The following is a 19667-nucleotide window of genomic DNA, read 5'->3' on the forward strand; positions in this document are numbered from 1 at the left end:
GCTGGAAGTACAGTAGAATGGTCTCGGCTCACTGCAACCTCCACTTCCCAGGTTCAAGCAATTCTCCTACCTTAGTTACTGTAGTAACTGGGATTACAGGTGCACGCCACCACACCTGGCTAATTTTTTGTATTTTTGGTAGATACAGCGTTTCACCATGTTGGCCAGGCTAGTCTCAAACTTCTAACCTCAAGTGATTCACCCACCTTAGCCTCCCAAAGTGCTGGTATTACAGGTGTGAGCCACCGTGCCTGGCCTGTTTTACATTTTTACAAATCTGTTTAATGTCTGGCTTAATATATGACAAGCTAGTTTCTCATTTACTCTTCCACATTAATTTTTTGAAATATGTGTCAGCTGGGCGCAGTGGCGCACGCCTGTAAACCTAACATGTTGGGAGGCTGAGGCCGGCAGATCACAATGAAACAGGAGAGTTCCCTGATTTCCCTGGCAGGACATGTGACAGGGTGTGACTCACCTGCTCACACCCCTAGGGGAAACATTCAGACCAGCAGGTGCAGAGGCCAGGGCAAGCGCTTTTGGGCTCTGGCTCCATGGCAGCATCTAGGGGTGGGTGTCTGCAACTCCCGAAGCCCAAGTGAGCATGTGTTACAAGGCTCTTTCAGATTAGCCATTTGCAGATGACTTGTGTGTTAATCAGCTCAGTGGACTCTCTGCCTTATCGTAAGGGCAGAGGACCAGTGTAACAGCCTTCTGTATCCCGAGCTCTTGTCCAGTGTCCCAAAAGAATCGGATCACACGTGGGCTCGAAGGATGAGTGCAAGGTTTTATTGAGTGGTGGAGGTGGCTGTCAGTGAGATGGACGGGGAGCTGGAAGTGGGGATGGAGTGAGAAGGTGGTCTTCCCCTGGAGTCAGGCTGCCCAGCAGCTGGACACTTCTCTGGCCACCCCCCAGCCAAATTCCCCTTGGCATCCAGACTTCCCTCCTCCTCTCTCTTTCTCTGCCATGTCATTCAGCTGTCATTGGTCTGCTTGTCTGCTGGTCTTGACGTTTAGCCACTTGTGTGTGTGCCCACTAAGACCTCACGTTTACATGGGCACAGGATGTGTAGCAGGCCAGAGTGGTCTTGGAAAATGCAACATTCCGGCGTGAAAACAGGAGTGCCTGTTCTCACTTAGGTCTGCAGGCACAGGCCCGAGGGTGGAGCCCTTGCCAGGGACCCCACCTTTCTCTACCCAACACTCCCTTGCCCCCCTCCCGTATCAACATGAGGCCAGGATTTCAAGACCAGCCTGGCCACATGGTGAAACCCTATCTATACTAAAAATACTAAAATGGCTGGGCACAATGGATCACGCCTGTAATCCCAGCACTTTGGGAGGCCAGGACGGGTGGATCACTTGAGGTCAGGAGTTCAAGACTAGCCCGGCGAACATGGTGAAACCTTGTCTCTACTAAATGAAAAAAATTAGCCAGGTGGTGTGCAGGTGTTATCCCAGCTACTTGGGAGGCTGAGGCAGGAGAATCGCTTGAACCTGGGAGGCAGAGGTTTCAGTGAGCCAAGATTTCGCCATTGCACTCCAGCCTGGGCACAAGAGCGAAACTCTGTCTCAAAATAAAAAATGAAAATTAGCCCGTAATCCCAGAACTTTGGGAGGTAGGCAGATCACTTGAGGTCAGGAGTTTGAGACCAGCCTGGGCAACATGGTAAAACACTGTCTCTCCAAAAAAAACAAAACAAACAAAAAAATTAGCTAGGTGTGATGACACATGCCTGTAATCCCAGCTACTTGGGAGGCTGAGGTACGAAAATCGCTTGGACCTGGAAGGCAGAGGTTGCAGTGAACTGGGATTGTACCACTGCGCTACAGCCTGGGCAACAGAGCAAGACAATGTTTCAAAAAATAAAATAAAAATAAAAATACGAAAATTAGCTGGGCATGGTGGCGCATGCCTGTAATCCCAGCTACTCAGAAGGCTGAGGCAGAAAAATCGCTTGAACCCAGGAGACGGAGGTTGCAGTGAGCCAAGATGGTGCCACTTCACTCCAGCCTGGATGACAGAGCGAGATTCTGTTTCAAAAAAAATATAGGCCAGGTGCGGTGGCTCATGCCTGTAATCCCAGCACTTTGGGAGGCCGAGACGGGCAGATTACGAGGTCAAGAGATCGAGACCATCCGGGCCAACATGGTGAAACCCTGTCTCTACTAAAAATACTAAAATTAGCTGGGCGTGGGCACGCGCGCACCTATAGTCCCAGCTACTCTGGAGGCTGAGGCAGGAGAATGGTGTGAATCCGGAAGGAGGCGGAGCTTGCAGTGAGCCGAGATTGCGCCACTGCACCCCAGCCTGGGCGACAGAGCGAGACTCCATCTCAAAAGAAAAAAAGAAATATCACGTGTCATATAGCCTCTGGAAAACTTGTATATACACTCATGAGAGAATGGGAGTGAAAAGACAAATGTGTCTTAGTATTATTATGAAAATAATTTTGACTTTGCAGACTCCTTGAAAGTGCCTTTGGGACTTCCAGGGGTCCCTGAACCACACTTTGAGAACCGCTGCCCTAAGTTGTGCTTTTTCGTTTCTGTCTCTAGGACAGCCTTAAAGATCTATGTTTCATTTGTAGCCATTTCTGGGAATTCTTGGCACCTGAACTGAGATCCTCATTACCCATTGTTGTTAGAAATAACATGTTCAAAAGAGGAATAAAACACGTTTTTAGTTTTGTAAAAGTTTTTTATTGGACATTTACCACACACACTCACACACTGCATTCAAAACTTGCTGGCAAACTATGGTCGTAGGGAGTTACCAAAAATAGTTTGTCAGACTGATTCCTTTGGTTAGTAAGCTATAGAATTTTTCCCCATGGACTTTGAGTTCCAAATAACAGACCCCTAAGAGAATCATGTAATTAGTGGATGATAGAGCTACGTTAGTATTTACTCCCTGATTTCCTAGCCTAAAGTAGATTGGAAGAAGGAAGTTGGATGTAATGGAGAGGTTGGTGATAAGGGAAAGACTATTGCAGAAGGCAGACATATTAATGACAAGAAAAAGTAACTGCTGACAGCCAAAGAGGAGACTGAGAAGCAAAACACAGAAACTCAGCAGAGTAGTTTGGTCTCAATTAAAGAGGGCCATTAACCCCTAATATCTCAGGAACCTTTAAAGGGACATCTCTTTACCACACCACAGAATAATTGCATCTAGAATAATGTCCCTGAGTCATCAAGAAAATTTTAAAATACGCTCTGTATGTGGGAAGTCCCCAACTTATGAATGGTTTGTGGTCCAAAGTTAATTTTCAAAACATTTTTTGAAATGAGTAGGTGCTCATTTGTGGAATAATAGAATGAATGAAAGCATGTATGTGTGCTAATCTTCACTTTACCCTGGTTAGTTAGGGTGTATTTGTATCCAGTTAGGGTGTAGTTGTCAACATCAATCAGGATTGAAAATTGGGATTAAAATAAGATTTAAAAGCAGCATATAGGCAAATGCTGATGTTTCCATTTGGAAACTCAGTGCTACTGGAATATTCAGGTACACTTCATCTCTTCCCCTTTCTCTTTTGTTGTCTCTTATGTTGAGGGCAAGCATCTGGCCTTATTTATCCTTATTCTCTAGTACCTAGTCCAGCACATTTCATAAAGTTGGCTCTTAATAAACATTTGCTCCCAACCCAGGAGTGGACCTCAGCATTTCTTCACTGTTTTTGTAACTTCAATACTTCACAGAATGTTTGGCAAATAATAGATGCTCAATAAATATTTGTTCAAGGTAGGAATGAATTATTTGTCTACATAGGATAGACATTATTCCAGGTTATCTGTTATGTAACAAATTAACCTAAAACATAGTTATCTAAAACAATAAATATTATCTCACAGAGTTTCTGTGGCTCAGGATAACTGGGTGGTCTGACTCAGGGTCTCTCATGAGGTTGTAGTCAGTTGTTGACTGGGGCTGCCATCATCTGAAAGCATATCTGGGGCTGGAGGATCCTCTTCCAAGTTGCTTCACTACGTGACTATTGGCAGAGGGCCTCAGTTGCTAGCCTCGTACTTCTCCAAAGGCTGCTTAAGTGTTCTGACAAAATGGCTGCTGTCATCCCTAAGGGAAGAAATCCCAGAGAGAAAACAAGGAGGAACCCACAATAATACCTTTTATCACCTTGTCTCAAAAGTCATGCACCATCACTTCTGCAAGTTGCTAAAGGCAGCTCACACTCCAGGGTCTGAGAATTAGGCCCCACCTTTTTTTTTTTCCTCTGTGACTTAGGCTGGAGTGCAGGGGCAACATCTCAACTCATTACAGCCTGGATCTCCCGGGCTCAAGTGATCCCCCCACGTCAGCCTCCGTACTAGTTGGCACTACAGGCACATGCCAACAAGCCCAGATAATTTAAAGAATTTTTTAGAGACAGGGTCTCACTACATTGCCCAGGCTAGTTTCGAATTCCTGTGCTCACGCAATCCTCCCGCCTTGGCCTCCCAAAATGCTGAGATTACAGGCATGAGACACCATGCTTGGCCATGAAGCATTTTTAAAACGTTGAGATATTTCTACTAAAAATAATAATTTTTTTTTTTCTTGAGACAGGGTCTCTTTTTGTTGCCCAGACGGGAGTGCAGTGGCACGATCTCGGCTCACCACAACCTCTGCCTCCCAGGCTTAAGCGATTCTCTTGCCTCAGCCTCCTCAGGAGCTGGGATTACAGGCACGCTCCACTACCGCCCAGCTAATTTTTGTATTTTTAGTAAAGATGGGGTTTCACCATGTTGACCAGGCTGGACTCGAACTCCAGACCTAAGATGATCCATCCGCCTTGACCTCCCAAATTGCTGAGATTACAGGCATGAGCCACCGCGCCTGGCTAACTAATAAACGATTTTTATGTGTTTGTTTTGGAATAGGTAATACAGATGTATGTATTACCTATACCTGTATGTACGAGTTCAAAAGCTAAAAGGTTTTATACAGAGAAATGATAGGATATGAGAGGTTTTATTTAACAGGATCTCTCTGGCCTGTGTTGAGAACAGGTCAGAAAGTGATAAGGTTGGAAGCAAGTTAGGAAGCTATTGCAATAATTTAAGGAGTGCTTGGAGCAGTAGAAGTGGAGGTAATGAGAAATGATCAAAATCTGGATATATTTTGAAGGTTGAGCCAAAAAGATTTGCTGATGGTCAGGTGTGGGGACATGATAGTAGGAGAGGAATCAAGTAAAACTCTAAGGGTTTTGACCTGAACACCAAGAAGGATGTACACATGCCATTACCTCAGATAGGGAGAACTCAGAGCAAGTTATTTTTGTTGTTCTTGGAGGAGAGGGGTGTTAAGGAGAGGATGGGTATCAGGAGCTCAGTTTGGAACATATTAAGTTTGAGATCTCCATTTAGACGTCCAATGGAAATGTCAAGTTTGTGATTAGATACATGAATCTGGAGTTTAGGGGAGAGGTTGGGGCTAGGGATAGAAGTTTGAGTCATCAGCTACACATGAAGTACCAGCAAAAGATGCTGAGGAATGACCAGAGAGATAGGAGGAAAACCAGGAGGATATGGTGTTCTGGAAGCCAAGTAAAGGAAGTGTTTCAAGAAGGGAATTGATCTGAGCATGAAGGATCTGAGAAATGAAGGTACCAGATCCCTGAGAGAAAGTATGTACTAATGGAAATAATAAAAATGAGGGGCCTAGAAAAAATCTCTCTCTCTCTTTCCACTCTTATACTTGGATCAGCCTTGACTACACAAATGTTTTGAGGTTTTGAATTATTATCTGAAACAAAGCGGTGCTGCTTTGGGATTGAGTTTGTCTCAGCATTTCACTCCTAAGAACTGTGGGAACCTGGCCAGTTGCGGTGGCTCACGCCTGTAATCCCAGCACTTTGGGAGCCTGAGGCAGGTGGATCACCTGAGGTCAGGACTTCGAGACCAGCCTGGCCAACATGGTGAAACAGTATCTCTACTAATAATACAAAAATTAACGAGGTGTGGTGGTGCATACCTGTAATCCCAGCTGCTTGGGAGGCTGAGGCAGGAGTATCGCTTGAGCCTGGGAGGCGGAGGCTGGAGTGAGCCGAGATTGCACCACTGCACTCCAGCCTGGGTGACACAGTGAGTCTCCGTCTCAAAAATAATAATAACTAGGGGAACCTGACTAGTGCCTCATATATGTCATCATTTTCCCTTTACTCTGCTCCAATATTTATCACCTTGAAGAAGGGAGAATAGTAAGTATTCTAAAACTTAATAATGGGTAATTAGATTATGTCCATAAGACTCTTGGTAAATCTGAAAGTAAGATTCTAGAGAAACATGGAGCACTATTTATTACTGCTGTTTTTTAGCAGTATTATCCTCAAACATGCTGAGCCTTTCCTTATTTTGTGAACACTTATGAAAAATAGTAAGTTTTCCAAGATGAAGACCAGTTTTTCTTTCTCTTCAGCCTAGTTGCTTCCCTAAAGCTAGCCCCTAATAGAGAAACTTGGTCTGTTAAGTGTTATTTGCTGCTTTTCTTTCCTGTCGTCCTATTCTCCCAGCTGTCTCAACTCGGAACCTTGTAGGAAGAGTATTAAACCTCATCAATGTGTGTTTCCTTTGACATTTAAACAAGCCTCCATTTTGTCTTTCCATATCATAATTTTTTCTCTTCCCTTCTCCCATTTCCAGCACCTTGTTTGACTTGTCTTCTCTTCAGCTTATTCATTATTGCTAAAGTTTGCAGATTATACCAAAGGAAGAAGCCAGATTTATAAACACGTGTTCCCACCCAGCTGTTTCAAGAATAGTAATGACATTCATCTTCTAGTTGTGTGCCTGCTCTCTGTGTACAGCTGTGCTCATCTGCCCTTGTAAATGAGATGCCTATCTCTAAGTCTTACCTTCTCTATAAATGGACTCTGTTCCTATTAAATTGATTATGCAGTAATCAGAGCAGGCCATCTTTTGGGGGAGACATCCACTTGAAATCACTTTGCTAATAGCTAGAGAGAATTTAGCCTAATTACTTCTTTAGGAGATATGCCATTTCCCTTAAGATGCCAGGGCACTGCAAAGGGATAGGATTCCTATCCTTTTCCCCTCTGGATGACCCCCTGCAATCCTGTATGTGTATGTGTCTTTTATCTAAGGTGAAGGTAACAGGATATTCTAAGAAAATTGTGTGAAAACAATCAGAATCCATTAGAGATAGCTGTGTCAGGCCTTAGACTCTGAAAGATCTGACCACTAATAGTGAACCCTTGAGTAAATGATTTATCCTTTCTGGTGTATCATCTCCTCCTTTGCAAAGTAGCCTTAACAATCCTTATATGACAGGATTTTTGGCACCCACTTATGCCTTCCTCAAAAAGTGATTTAAGACCAGGTGCCGCGGCTCATGCCTGTAATCCCAGCTTTTTGGGAAACCAAGGCAGGAGGATCACTTGAGACCAGGAGTTTGAAACCAGCCTGGACAACACAGTGAGACTCTATCTCTATTTTTAAACAAACAAACAAAAAATTATAAAAAATAAACAAATGGGCCGGGCCCGGTGGCGCATGCCTGTAATCCCAGCACTTTGGGAGGCCGAGGCAGGCAGATCACCTGAGGTCAGGAGTTTGAGACCAGCCTCAACATGGAGAAACCCCATCTCTACTAAAAATATAAAATTAGCTGGGCGTGGTGGTGCATGCCTGTAATCCCAGCTACTTGGGAGGCTGAGGCAGGAGAATTGCTTGAACCTGGGAGGCGGAGGTTGCGATGAGCCAAGATCACACCATTGCACTCCAGTCTAGGCAACAAGAGCAAAACTCCGTCTGAAAAATAAAAATAAAAATAAAAAATTAAGTTAAAAAATAAATAAATGCCAGCTACTCAGGAGGCTGAGGCAGGAGAATCGCTTGAACCCAGGAGGCGGAGGTTGCAGTGAGTAGAGATCGCGCCACTGCACTCCACCCTGGGCAACAGAGCAAGACTTCTTTTCAAAAAAAAAAAAAAAAAACACACAAATAAATAAAAATAAAAGTGATTGGCCAAGTACAGTGACTACTGTAATCTCAGCACTTTGGGAGGCCAAGTTGGGTGGATTGCTTGAGGCCAGGAGTTCAAAACCAGCCTGGCCAACATGGTATAACCCTGTCTTAACTAAAAACACAAAAATCAGCCATGCATGGTGGCGCACACCTATAATCCCAGCTACTTGGGAGGCTGAGGCACAAGAATTGCTTGAACCTGGGAGGCGGAGGTTGCAGTGAGCCAAGATTGCACCACTGCACTCTAGCCTGGACAACAGAGCGAGACTCTTGTCTAAAATAAAAATAATTAAATAAAAATAAAAGTGATTTAAGGCTGTAAATATTCAATAAGATAATATGAAAACATCTAGCCCATAATAGTTTTGTTTTTCTTTTTTACTTTATTGTATTTATTTATTTTTTGAGATGAAGCCTTGCTCTGTCACTGAGGCTGGAGTGCAGTAGCACAATCTCAGCTCACTGCAACCTCCACCTCCTGGGTTCAAGCAGTTCTCTTGCCACAGCCTCCTGAGTAGCTGGGACTACAGGCGCCCGCCACCACGCCCAGCTAATTTTTGTATTTTTAGTAGAGATGGAGTTTCACCATCTTGGCCAGGCTGGCTGGTCTTGGACCCCTGACCTCAAGTGATCACTCGCCTTGGCCTCCCAAAGTGCTGGGATTACAGGCATGAGCCACTGCACCTGGCCGAAAGTTTTTCTTTTCTTTTCTTTTCTTTTTTTTCTTTTTGAGACAGAGTTTCACCCTTGTTGCCCAGGCTGGAGTGCAATGGCACAGTCTCAGCTCACTACAACCTCCGCCTCCTGGGTTCAAGCAATTCTCCTGCCTCAGCCTCCCAAGTAGCTGAGATTACAGGCGCCTGCCACTATGCCCAGCTAATTTTTGCATTTTAGTAGAAACAGGGTTTTACCATGTTGGTCAGGCTGGTCTCGAACTCCTGACCTCAGGTGATCCACCCACCTCAGGCCTCCCAAAGTGCTGGGATTACAGGCGTGAGCCACTGCGTCTGGCCAAATTTTTTTTTTTTTTTTTAGAGATGTAGTCTCACCCTGTCACCCAGGCTGGAGTGCAGTGGCACAGGCATAGCTTCACTGCAGCCTTGAACTCCTGGGCTCAAGTGATCCTCCCACCTCAGCCTCCCAGGTAGTTGGGACTTCAGGTGGGCACCACTACGACTGGCTAGTTTTTAAATTTTTTTTTGTAGAGACAGGTCTCGCCGTGTTGCCCAGGCTGGTCTTGAACACCTGGTCTTGAACGATCCTCCTGCCTCAGCCTCCCAAAGTGCTGGGGTTCCAGGCATGAGCCACTGTGCCACATCCATAATGTATGTTTGATGAATGTTTGAATCACAATCCAATAGACTGTTCTGCTTCACTTGGTAAGACTGAAAGAGTCCAATTTACTAAACCAAAGTTCTTTCCTGCCCTAATTTTATTAGAATGAGACTTCCTGGGTAGGATAATTCTTGTTCTCCCTCTCCCTTGTCTGATTTGGTTTTATGATAAAGCACCCTAAATTTCGATTCCAAAGAAAACAAGGGCTAAATAAGGTCTTATTTAAAGCCACCACCAAGAGTTCAGGACTCAGGTCCTGATACTCCATAGTTTTGTCTAAAGCACTCCCTTTGTATTTATTTATTGAAAACCTACTCTGGGTTAGTTGTCTGATTTATTTATTTATTTATTTGAGACGGAGTCTTGCTCTGTAGCCCAGGCTGGAGTGCAGTGGTGTGATCTCCGCTCACTGCAAGCCCCGCCTCCCGGGTTCATGCCATTCTCCTGCCTCAGCCTCCCCAGCAGCCGGGACTACAGGCACACGCCGCCAAGTCCGGCTAATTTTTTGTATTTTTAGTAGAGACGGGGTTTCACCGTGTTAGCCAGGATGGTCTCGATCTCCTGACCTCGTGATCCGCCTGCCTTGGCCTCCCAAAGTGCTGGGATTACAGGCGTGAGCCACCGCGTCCGGCTTTTCCGGCTTTTTTTTTTTTTTTTTTTTTTTTTTTTTTTTTTTTTTTTTGAGATGGAGTCTCACTCTGTCACCAGGATGGAGTGCAGTGGCGCAATCTCGGCTCACTGCAACTTCCGACTCCCTGGTTCGAGTGATTCTCCTACCTTAGCCTCCCAAGTAGCTGATTACAGGCACACACCACCACAGAGATGGGATTTCACAGGGTTGGCCAGGATGGTCTCCACCTCCTGACCTTGTGATTCACCCGCTTTGGCCTCCCAAAGTGCTGGGATTACAGGCATGAGCCACTGCACCCGGCTTAATCCTATATTTTTAAAAATCTAAGATTTGGGCCGGGCACTTCAGACTGGGTGACAGAGCGAGACTCTGTCTCAAAAAAAAAAAAAAAACTGAGATTTGTAGAAGCCAAGTGACTTGTTCAAGGTTACACTATAACAAAGCCAGGATTTGCATTAAGGTTTTCTAACTCCATGTCTGGTGATTTTTAGACACCATTGTATGTCAAAGAATAAATGAATATAAGTGAGTTACTAGAGATAGGTCCTAGAAGTGCTAAATCAAAAAGTATTTTATTAGTGAGTGTCCGTAGACAAACAAAAGCTAATTCCAGATCCCCCAGATTTATTGTCTTGATATATTCCATAGAAAATGTGCCTTGGGGCTGGGCGTGGTGGCCAACACCTGTAATCCCAACACTTTGGGAGTCTGAGGTGGGCAGATCACCTCAGGTCAGGAGTTCGAGACCGGCCTGACCAACGTGGTGAAACCCTGTCTCTACTAAAAAAAAATACAAAATTAGCCGGGGCATGGTGGCACATGCATGTAATCCCAGCTACTCAGGAGGCTGAGGCAGGAGAATCACTTGAACCCGGGAGGTAGAGGTTGCAGTGAGCTGAGATCAGGCCATTGTACTTCAGCCTGGGCAACACGAGTGAAACTGTCTCAAAAAAAAAAAAAAAAAGAAAGAAAGAGATGCAAGTCACTAAGTGGGGCTGAATCTGTGGACTGGCTGACCTCCAGATCTGGGAACAAAGAATAGTCGTGAGAGGTGATTTCAGAGGAGTAAATAGACACTAAAAATGCTCATAGACTAAGAATGTGAGGCCAGGAGAGTGAGATGCTAACCCCCAACCAGCCTTATGAAAGGAGGCTTAAAATAGTTAATTGTTGAGTGGAGGAGGGAAGCTTTAAGGAGTTGGGAAGGACTGTGTCAAGCTGCCTCCTGATTCATTATTAGAATAGAACTGTGATATCCTAAATTTCACTGTGGCATAGGCCATTTGAAGAACTGTTGTACTGAGTCCCTAGGGGACCAGAAGAAAGAAATTGCAAAGTGATGAGACAGAGAAAGGGGAAAAAGTAATAACAAAGACATTCCACTCAATATGAGGCTGCAAACCAAAATGTTAGTAATATAAATCTAATGTTAAGAAAGATAACCAATAAAAACCAGGACTTCCACTTCAGAGAAGATGGAGTAGACAGATTTTTCCCTATTCCTCCCACTAAATACAACTAAAAACTCTAGAAATTATTTATAAAACAAATACAACAAGACTGTGAAAGGTGGAAGAAAGAAGGCAGACCAGCTATGGGTCACAAGACCTTAGAAACAACATGGTGATGAGTTCCCTGGGTTTTCTTTTTGTCTCTAATATCCCAGACATGGCGCTAAAGCTGAATATTATATTTAATGGTAAAAGACTGAATGGAGCCAAGTGTGGTGGCTCACACCTATAATCCCAGCACTTTGGAAAGCCAAAGCAGATGGATTGCTTGAGCTCAGGAGTTCAAGACCAGCCTGGGCAAAATGGTCTTAACAAGAGGATAGCTTGAGCCCGAGTTTGAGCCCAATCTGGGCAACATAACAAGACATTGTCTCTAAAAGAATTAAAATGCCAGCCAGGCGCGGTGGCTCATGCCTATAATCCCAGCACTTTGGGAGGTTGAGGCAGGCAGATCACCTGAGGTCAGGAGATTGAGACCAGCCTGACCAACATGGAGAAACTCTGTCTCTACTAAAGATACAAAATTAGCTGGGGGTGGTGGTACATGCCTATAATCCCAGCTACTCGGGAGGCTGAGGCAGAGAATTGCTTGAACCCAGGAGGCGGAGGTTGCAGTGAGCAGAGATCGCACCATTGCACTCCAGCCTGGGCAACAAGAACGAAACTCCGTCTCAAAAAAAAAAAAAAAAAAAGGAATTAAAATGCCAAAAAAAAAAAACCCCTATATAAAACCTAATTTTTCTTTTATCAGATTGGCAAAGAACAAAATGAGAACATCATGTTGCCAAAGGAAAAGGGCAAGAGGTATTCATGGGCTACTATAAATGGGTATATGAATGAGTGCATCCTCTTTGAGGCAATTTGGAGGTGGTTTGGCCGTATTTATGAGAACTCCAAATACAAGTGCACTGTGATTAACAGTTTTACTTACAGGAATTCATCTTACAGACATATTTGTGTAGGTAAAATGAAGCATTTGTACAAGATTATTCATTGCAGTTTATTTGTAATAGAAGATTGAAACAACCTAAATGTCCATTCAAATGCTGCCATTGAAAAGAATGAAGTAGCTCTCTGTCTACACATACGGAATGATCCAAAATATTTGGGTACATGAAAAAAGCAGTGTGCAGAACATTGTGTGTATATTGCTATCATTGAAGGAAGAATATATGAACATATTTGCATATATACATATAAAATATCTGTGGAAGACTTTTGGATGTTTCCAAGTAGGGGAACTGGAAGACTGAAGAACAGTTATGGAAGGGACACTTCATTTTATATTAGGGTTTGTTGGGGATTTTTTTTGGTCAGGGCATGGGGACTACCTTTTGAATTTTGGAGTAAGGCTACATTACCTAGTCAAAAGCTTTATTTTTTTATTTTTTATTTTTTTTTTGAGACGGAGTCTCACTCTGTCACCCATGCTGGAGTGCAGTGGCACAGTCTTGGCTCACTGCAAACTCCACCTCCTGGGTTCAAGCGATTCTCCTGCCTCACCCTCCTGAGTAGCTGGGATTACAGGTATGCACCACCATGCCCCACTAATTTTTGTAATTTTAGTAGAGACAGGTTTTCCCCATGTTGGCCAGGCTGATCTTGAGTTCCTGGCCGCAAGTGATCTGCCTGCCTTAGCCTCCCAAAGTACTGGGATTACAGGCGTGAGCCACCACTCCTGGCCAAAAAAATTCTTTTTAATTATCCAGGTGTGGTGACATGCTCTTGTGGTCCCAGCTACTTGGGAGACTGAGGTGGGACGATCACTTGAGGCTATACTCCATCCTGGGCAACAGAGCAAAACCCCATCTCCAAAAATAAAAATAAAATGTGTCTTGACAAAACCATGAAGTCTTTACAGCTGTTACCCATCCTAAGGGGCCTCAGTAGCATTGTAAGCAATTCCTATGGAACTATTCTGGCCCAATCTTATTTGTCCCATTGGTACCCAGAGTACCTCCTAAACCCTCTTATAGAAGTCAGAGTGCTGATCAAAAGAATACTATTCTCAGTGGCAAATGGGGTGTGTCTTGTCTATATCTATGTGCTCTTATTTTCCAGGGATGTTGGTGGTAAATGTAACGTGGAGGAACAAGACATATGTAGGTACACTCCTTGACTGCACACGACATGATTGGGCACCCCCAAGGTAAGCACTTACAGCCATTTAGTTTATATTAGTCTGAACCACTCTAATTGGTGATCTCTTATACTTTTATCCTGCTAGAATTGTACATCCAGCTTTTAAAGGACATGATGGTGTAGATACCAGGGAAAGCACTGTATTTATCTGACATTCAAGAAGACTGAATGGCCAGGCACGGTGGCTCACGCCTGTAATCCCAGCACTTTGGGAGGCTGAGGCAGGCGGATCACCTGAGGTCAGGAGTTTGAGACCAGCCTGACCAACATGGAGAAACCCCGTCTCTACTAAAAATAAAAAATTAGCCGGGCATGGTGGTGCATGCCTGTAATCCCAGCTACTCGAGAGGGTGAGGCAGGAGAATCGCTTGAACCCAGGAGGCAGAGGTTGTGGTGAGCCAAGATCACGCCATTGCACTCCAGCCTGGGCAACAAAAAGCGAAACTCCATCTCAAAAAAAAAAAAAGAAGATGAATTGTGTATTAAAGTGTTTGAGGGGCCGGGTACAGTGGCTCACGCCTGTAATCCTAGCACTTTGGGAGGCCAAGGTGGGTGGATCACGAGGTCAGGAGATCGAGACCATCCTGGCTAACACAGTGAAACCCTGTCTCTACTAAAAATACAAAAAATTAGCCGGGTGTGGTGGCGGGCGTCTGTAGTCCCAGCTACTCTGGAGGCTGAGGCAGGAGAATGGCGTGAACCCGGGAGGCGGAGCTTGCAGTGAGCCAAGATCGCGCCACTGCACTCCAGCCTGGGGGACAGAGCGAGACTCCATCTCAAAAAAAAATTTTTTTAAAAATTTAAAAAAAATAAAGTGTTCAGGGGGTGCTCACTTCAGCGGTACATATACTAAAATTGGAACAATACAGAGAAGATTAGCATGGCCCCTGCACAGGGGTGACATGCAAATTCGTGAAGTGTTTTATATTTTTAAAATTAGGAAAAAAAAAAAAAGTAAAGTGTTGAGGGGATGCAGTTTGACTGGAATTATTAAAGTCACCTTGAGACCAAAGCCATAACATCTAACCATGGGTGAGCAAACATTCGTTGATGGTAGCTATTTCTCAGAAATTTGAACTCAAGAACATTTTTAGTTTTATAAACTCTGCTAGAATATACGGGTTTCACAAGGACCTTTTCATGTTGCAATTTGACCTTTAGATGGATATTTCAATCAATGGCACCTTATAGCTTTTTCCTAATATTAGTACTCAGTTTGTCAGGGTTTGGGAAATCCAGGCGTTGAGGGTAATTTACAACTAACATACAGGTAACATCCTAGGAGCTTACCAATTAATGCAATTCCCATGCAGTCACAAGTTTCTTTATTGGATCATATTCATTGAAAATAGTAGTTATTATCTGGACAGTTCTTTTAGGAAAAGTATCTTAAACCTTCATCTGCCCATTGTTCCCATGAAACAGAGATGGGCAGAAATGTCCCAAGGAAAAGTATTTTAAAGTTCTTGATTCCATACCACTTTCTTTTTCTCAGATGTGATTATTCTCTACCGAGGGCTATTTATGCCTCTTAATTTTCAGAGATGCTGGGCCAGGTTTCTAGAGGCTTAGACTTTTTTTTTTTTTTTTTTTTTTTTTTTTTTTGAGATGGAGTCTTGCTCTGTCGCCCAGGCTGGAGTGCAGTGGCACAATCTTGGCTCACTGCAAGCTCCACCTCGCGGGTTCACGCCATTCTCCTGCCTCAGCCTCCCGAGTAGCTGGGACCACAGGTGCCCGCCACCGCGCCTGGCTAATTTTTTGTATTTTTAGTAGAGACGGGGTTTCACTGTGTTAGCCAGGATGGTCTCGATCTCCTGACCTCGTGATCTGCCCGCCTCGGCCTCCGAAAGAGCTGGGATTACAGGCGTGAGCCACCACACCTGGCCCAAGGCTTAGACTTTTATAAGACTATATTCAGGCTGGGTGCAGTGGCTCACGCCTGTAATCCCAGCACTTGGGGAGGCTGAGGCGGGTGGATCACCTGAGGTCAGGAGTTCGAGACCAGCCTGGTCAACATGGTGAAACCGTGTGTCTACTAAAAATACAAAAATTAGCTGGGTGTGGTGGCTCATGCCTGTAACCCCAGCTACTCGGGAGCCTGAGGCAGGAGAACCGCTTGAACCGGGGAGTTGGAGGTTGCAGTGAGCCGAGATCGCTCCGCTACACTCCAGCCTGGGTGACAGAGCAACACTCCATCTCAAAAAAAAAAAGAACTATATCCAGACCATAATAGTTGCCCTGATAAGAATCAGAAGCAGGCCGGGCGCAGTGGCTCACGCCTGTAATCCCAGCACTTTGGTAGGCCGAGGCGGGTGGATCACAAGGTCAGGAGATCGAGACAATCGTGGCCAAGATGGTGAAACCCCGTCTCTACTAAAAATACAAAAATTAGCTGGGCATGGTGGCTCATGCCTGTAACCCCAGCTACTCGGGAGCCTGAGGCAGGAGAACCACTTGAACCAGGGAATTGGAGGTTACAGTGAGCCGAGATCGTGCCACTGCGCTCCAGCCTGGCGACAGAGCAAGACTCCATCTCAAAAAAAAAAAAAAAAGAATCAGAAGCAGATGAGCTAAAACAAGTTAGTAAGGTTCTTTATGCCCTCCCTTTGCATTTCTGAGAAACCTGTTGGAAGGACTTATTTCCGCTTTCGGCATGCAAGAATCCAGAGAGATAGGAGCTGAGTGAGTAGGTTGATAACAGGGAAGCAGTAAGTAGCTTTACAGTAGAACTGTTCTGGGAACCCAAAGGAGATATTTGACAAAATTTGCCTTTTTTCTGCAATGGCTGTGGTTCCCACTGTCTTAGAAACAACCTACTCCAGCTGCCCCCTGGAGCAAGAGAGTCAAAACCATCTTTAGATCTACAAGGGAACCAATCTTAGCTAAAGGTTTAATTCTAGGCAGTGTTTTAAGTTCCATGAAAAGCTACTTTAGGGCCTATGAGGAGTGACCCCTAGGTGCAGATCTCCAGACATTCAAAGAACTCATGTACTCTTGGTTATATCTGATGTTTAGGGAACTCTTAAATGGATAGGTGCTTTGTTCTACCTTTCTATATCTTCATAGTGAGGTTTGTAAGAAAAAGGCATTGGGCTAAAAGTAGAGCTAGAGTCTTGTTGTATGTTGCCATTAATCAGTGATGTTACCTTGGACAAGTCACTTAGCATGCCTGGCCTCAATTTCCTGTATGATCTCTAACATCTTTTCTGAAACCATGACTATGGTTGTATATAGGAAATGTTGACTTGACTATCTTATGGAACAGACTCTGCATGGTTTTAGAGGTAAATGTTGGGGAATAATTTGCAGCTAACATCTATCCCAGGAGTTCGCCATTTAGTGCAGTTCACAATCAGAATTTCTTTTAACAAATCATATTCATTGAAAATGATAGTCACCATCTGGACAGTTCTGGAGGCTACAGCTAAACTGGTTTGAAGATATTTTCTCTTCTTAATAATATTCTGTTGTGTTTATCCTTTGCCAAGGTTCTGTGACTCCCCGACCAGTGACCTGGAAATGCGCAATGGTCGGGGTAGAGGCAAACGCATGCGTCCCAACAGTAATACACCTGTCAATGAGACAGCCACAGCCTCTGACAGCAAAGGGACCAGTAGCAGCAGCAAAACCCGGGCAGGAGCCAATAGCAAAGGCCGTCGGGGCAGCCAGAATTCTTCAGAGCATCGCCCACCTGCCAGCAGCACTTCTGAGGATGTTAAGGCCAGCCCTTCGTCAGCTAATAAGCGGAAAAACAAACCCCTTTCAGACATGGAGCTGAATTCTAGCTCAGAGGACTCCAAAGGGAGCAAGCGTGTCCGTACTAATTCCATGGGCTCAGCCACTGGCCCCCTTCCTGGGACCAAAGTAGAACCCACTGTTCTGGACAGAAACTGTCCCTCCCCCGTCCTGATTGACTGTCCCCACCCAAACTGCAACAAGAAGTACAAGCACATCAATGGACTTAAGTACCACCAAGCTCATGCCCATACAGATGACGACAGCAAGCCGGAAGCGGATGGGGACAGTGAGTATGGAGAGGAACCTATTCTCCATGCAGATCTTGGGAGCTGCAATGGTGCATCTGTCTCACAAAAAGGTTCCTTGTCCCCTGCCCGCTCAGCTACCCCCAAAGTTCGACTTGTAGAGCCCCATAGCCCTTCTCCTTCAAGCAAATTCACCACAAAAGGCCTCTGTAAGAAAAAGTTGAGTGGGGAAGGGGACACAGACCTTGGGGCCTTATCCAATGATGGCTCTGATGATGGACCCTCAGTGATGGATGAAACAAGCAATGATGCCTTTGATTCTTTAGAAAGGAAGTGTATGGAAAAAGAAAAATGTAAAAAACCCTCTAGTTTAAAACCTGAAAAGATTCCTTCCAAGAGCCTAAAGTCAGCCCGTCCCATTGCCCCTGCCATCTCCCCGCAGCAAATCTACACCTTCCAGACAGCCACCTTCACAGCAGCGAGCCCAGGCTCTTCCTCAGGCTTGACTGCCACAGTGGCACAAGCCATGCCCAACAGTCCCCAACTCAAGCCCATTCAGCCCAAGCCCACTGTTATGGGAGAACCTTTCACAGTCAACCCTGCCTTGACTCCAGCCAAGGACAAGAAAAAGAAAGACAAAAAAAAGAAGGAATCTTCAAAGGAACTTGAAAGTCCTCTGACCCCTGGGAAGGTGTGTCGAGCAGAAGAAGGCAAAAGCCCATTCAGGGAATCTTCAGGAGATGGGATGAAAATGGAGGGGCTCCTAAATGGCTCATCAGACCCCCACCAAAGCCGACTGGCTAGCATCAAGGCTGAAGCCGACAAGATCTACAGTTTCACGGACAATGCCCCCAGCCCTTCCATTGGAGGCAGTAGCCGCCTTGAAAACACTACCCCTACTCAGCCCCTGACTCCCTTACATGTAGTGACCCAGAATGGAGCTGAAGCCAGCTCAGTCAAAACTAACAGCCCTGCATACTCTGATATCTCTGATGCTGGGGAGGATGGGGAGGGCAAGGTAGACAGTGTCAAATCAAAGGACACTGAACAGTTGGTTAAAGAAGGGGCTAAGAAAACTCTTTTTCCCCCTCAGCCTCAGAGCAAAGACTCACCATATTACCAAGGCTTTGAGAGTTACTATTCTCCAAGTTATGCACAGTCCAGCCCTGGGGCTCTGAACCCCAGCAGCCAGGCAGGAGTGGAGAGCCAGGCCCTGAAGACAAAAAGGGATGAGGAACCTGAGAGCATAGAAGGGAAAGTGAAGAACGATGTCTGTGAGGAAAAGAAGCCCGAGCTGAGCAGTTCCAGTCAACAGCCCTCGGTCATCCAGCAGCGTCCCAATATGTACATGCAGTCCCTGTACTACAACCAGTATGCCTATGTACCCCCCTATGGCTACAGCGACCAGAGTTACCACACCCACCTTCTGAGCACTAACACGGCTTACCGGCAGCAGTACGAAGAACAGCAGAAACGCCAGAGCTTAGAGCAGCAGCAGCGGGGAGTGGACAAGAAGGCAGAGATGGGCCTGAAGGAGCGGGAGGCAGCACTCAAGGAAGAGTGGAAGCAAAAGCCATCAATTCCACCAACTCTCACCAAGGCCCCCAGCCTGACAGACCTGGTGAAGTCAGGACCTGGCAAGGCCAAGGAGCCAGGGGCTGACCCAGCCAAATCAGTCATCATTCCCAAGTTAGATGACTCTTCAAAACTCCCGGGCCAGGCCCCTGAAGGCCTTAAAGTGAAGCTGAGTGATGCCAGCCACCTAAGCAAGGAGACCTCTGAGGCCAAGACAGGCGCTGAGTGTGGTCGACAGGCAGAGGTGGATCCAATACTCTGGTACCGACAGGTAACTGTTGCCCTGGGAGGAAGTGGAAATACCGTATGATAATCGTCTATCTTCCTCACAAATAAGGGCTGTCCTTATATAGGGGTTCAACGGAATTGAGATTAGCAGGAGAGATGTATAATTTTAAGAATTCTTTACCTTTGTAAACTATTTTAATGTTTTTTATTTTATTTTAATATTACTATTTTTTCGAGATGGAGTCTCACTCTGTTGCCCAGGCTAGAGTGCAG

General features: G+C 45.2%; 1 protein-coding gene and 1 non-coding gene across 5 annotated transcripts in view; both read left to right on the forward strand.

The window, feature by feature from the left end:
- Positions 1-19667, forward strand: part of ZNF609 (zinc finger protein 609) — a 231322-nt gene that overhangs the window by 202094 nt on the left and 9561 nt on the right. For all 4 annotated transcript variants that reach the window (XM_054532785.1, XM_002825559.4, XM_024232812.2 and 1 more), the window contains 2 exons: positions 13528-13615; positions 17097-19437. In XM_054532785.1, coding sequence (XP_054388760.1) covers positions 13528-13615; positions 17097-19437 — 2429 coding nt within the window. The remainder of the gene's footprint in view (positions 1-13527; positions 13616-17096; positions 19438-19667) is intronic.
- Positions 14434-14540, forward strand: LOC112129317 (U6 spliceosomal RNA). Its single transcript, XR_002911719.1, has one exon. It is a non-coding gene; the product is annotated as a U6 spliceosomal RNA (small nuclear RNA).

This window comes from Pongo abelii, chromosome 16, assembly GCF_028885655.2.
Source record: "Pongo abelii isolate AG06213 chromosome 16, NHGRI_mPonAbe1-v2.0_pri, whole genome shotgun sequence".
Lineage (NCBI taxonomy): Eukaryota > Metazoa > Chordata > Mammalia > Primates > Hominidae > Pongo > Pongo abelii.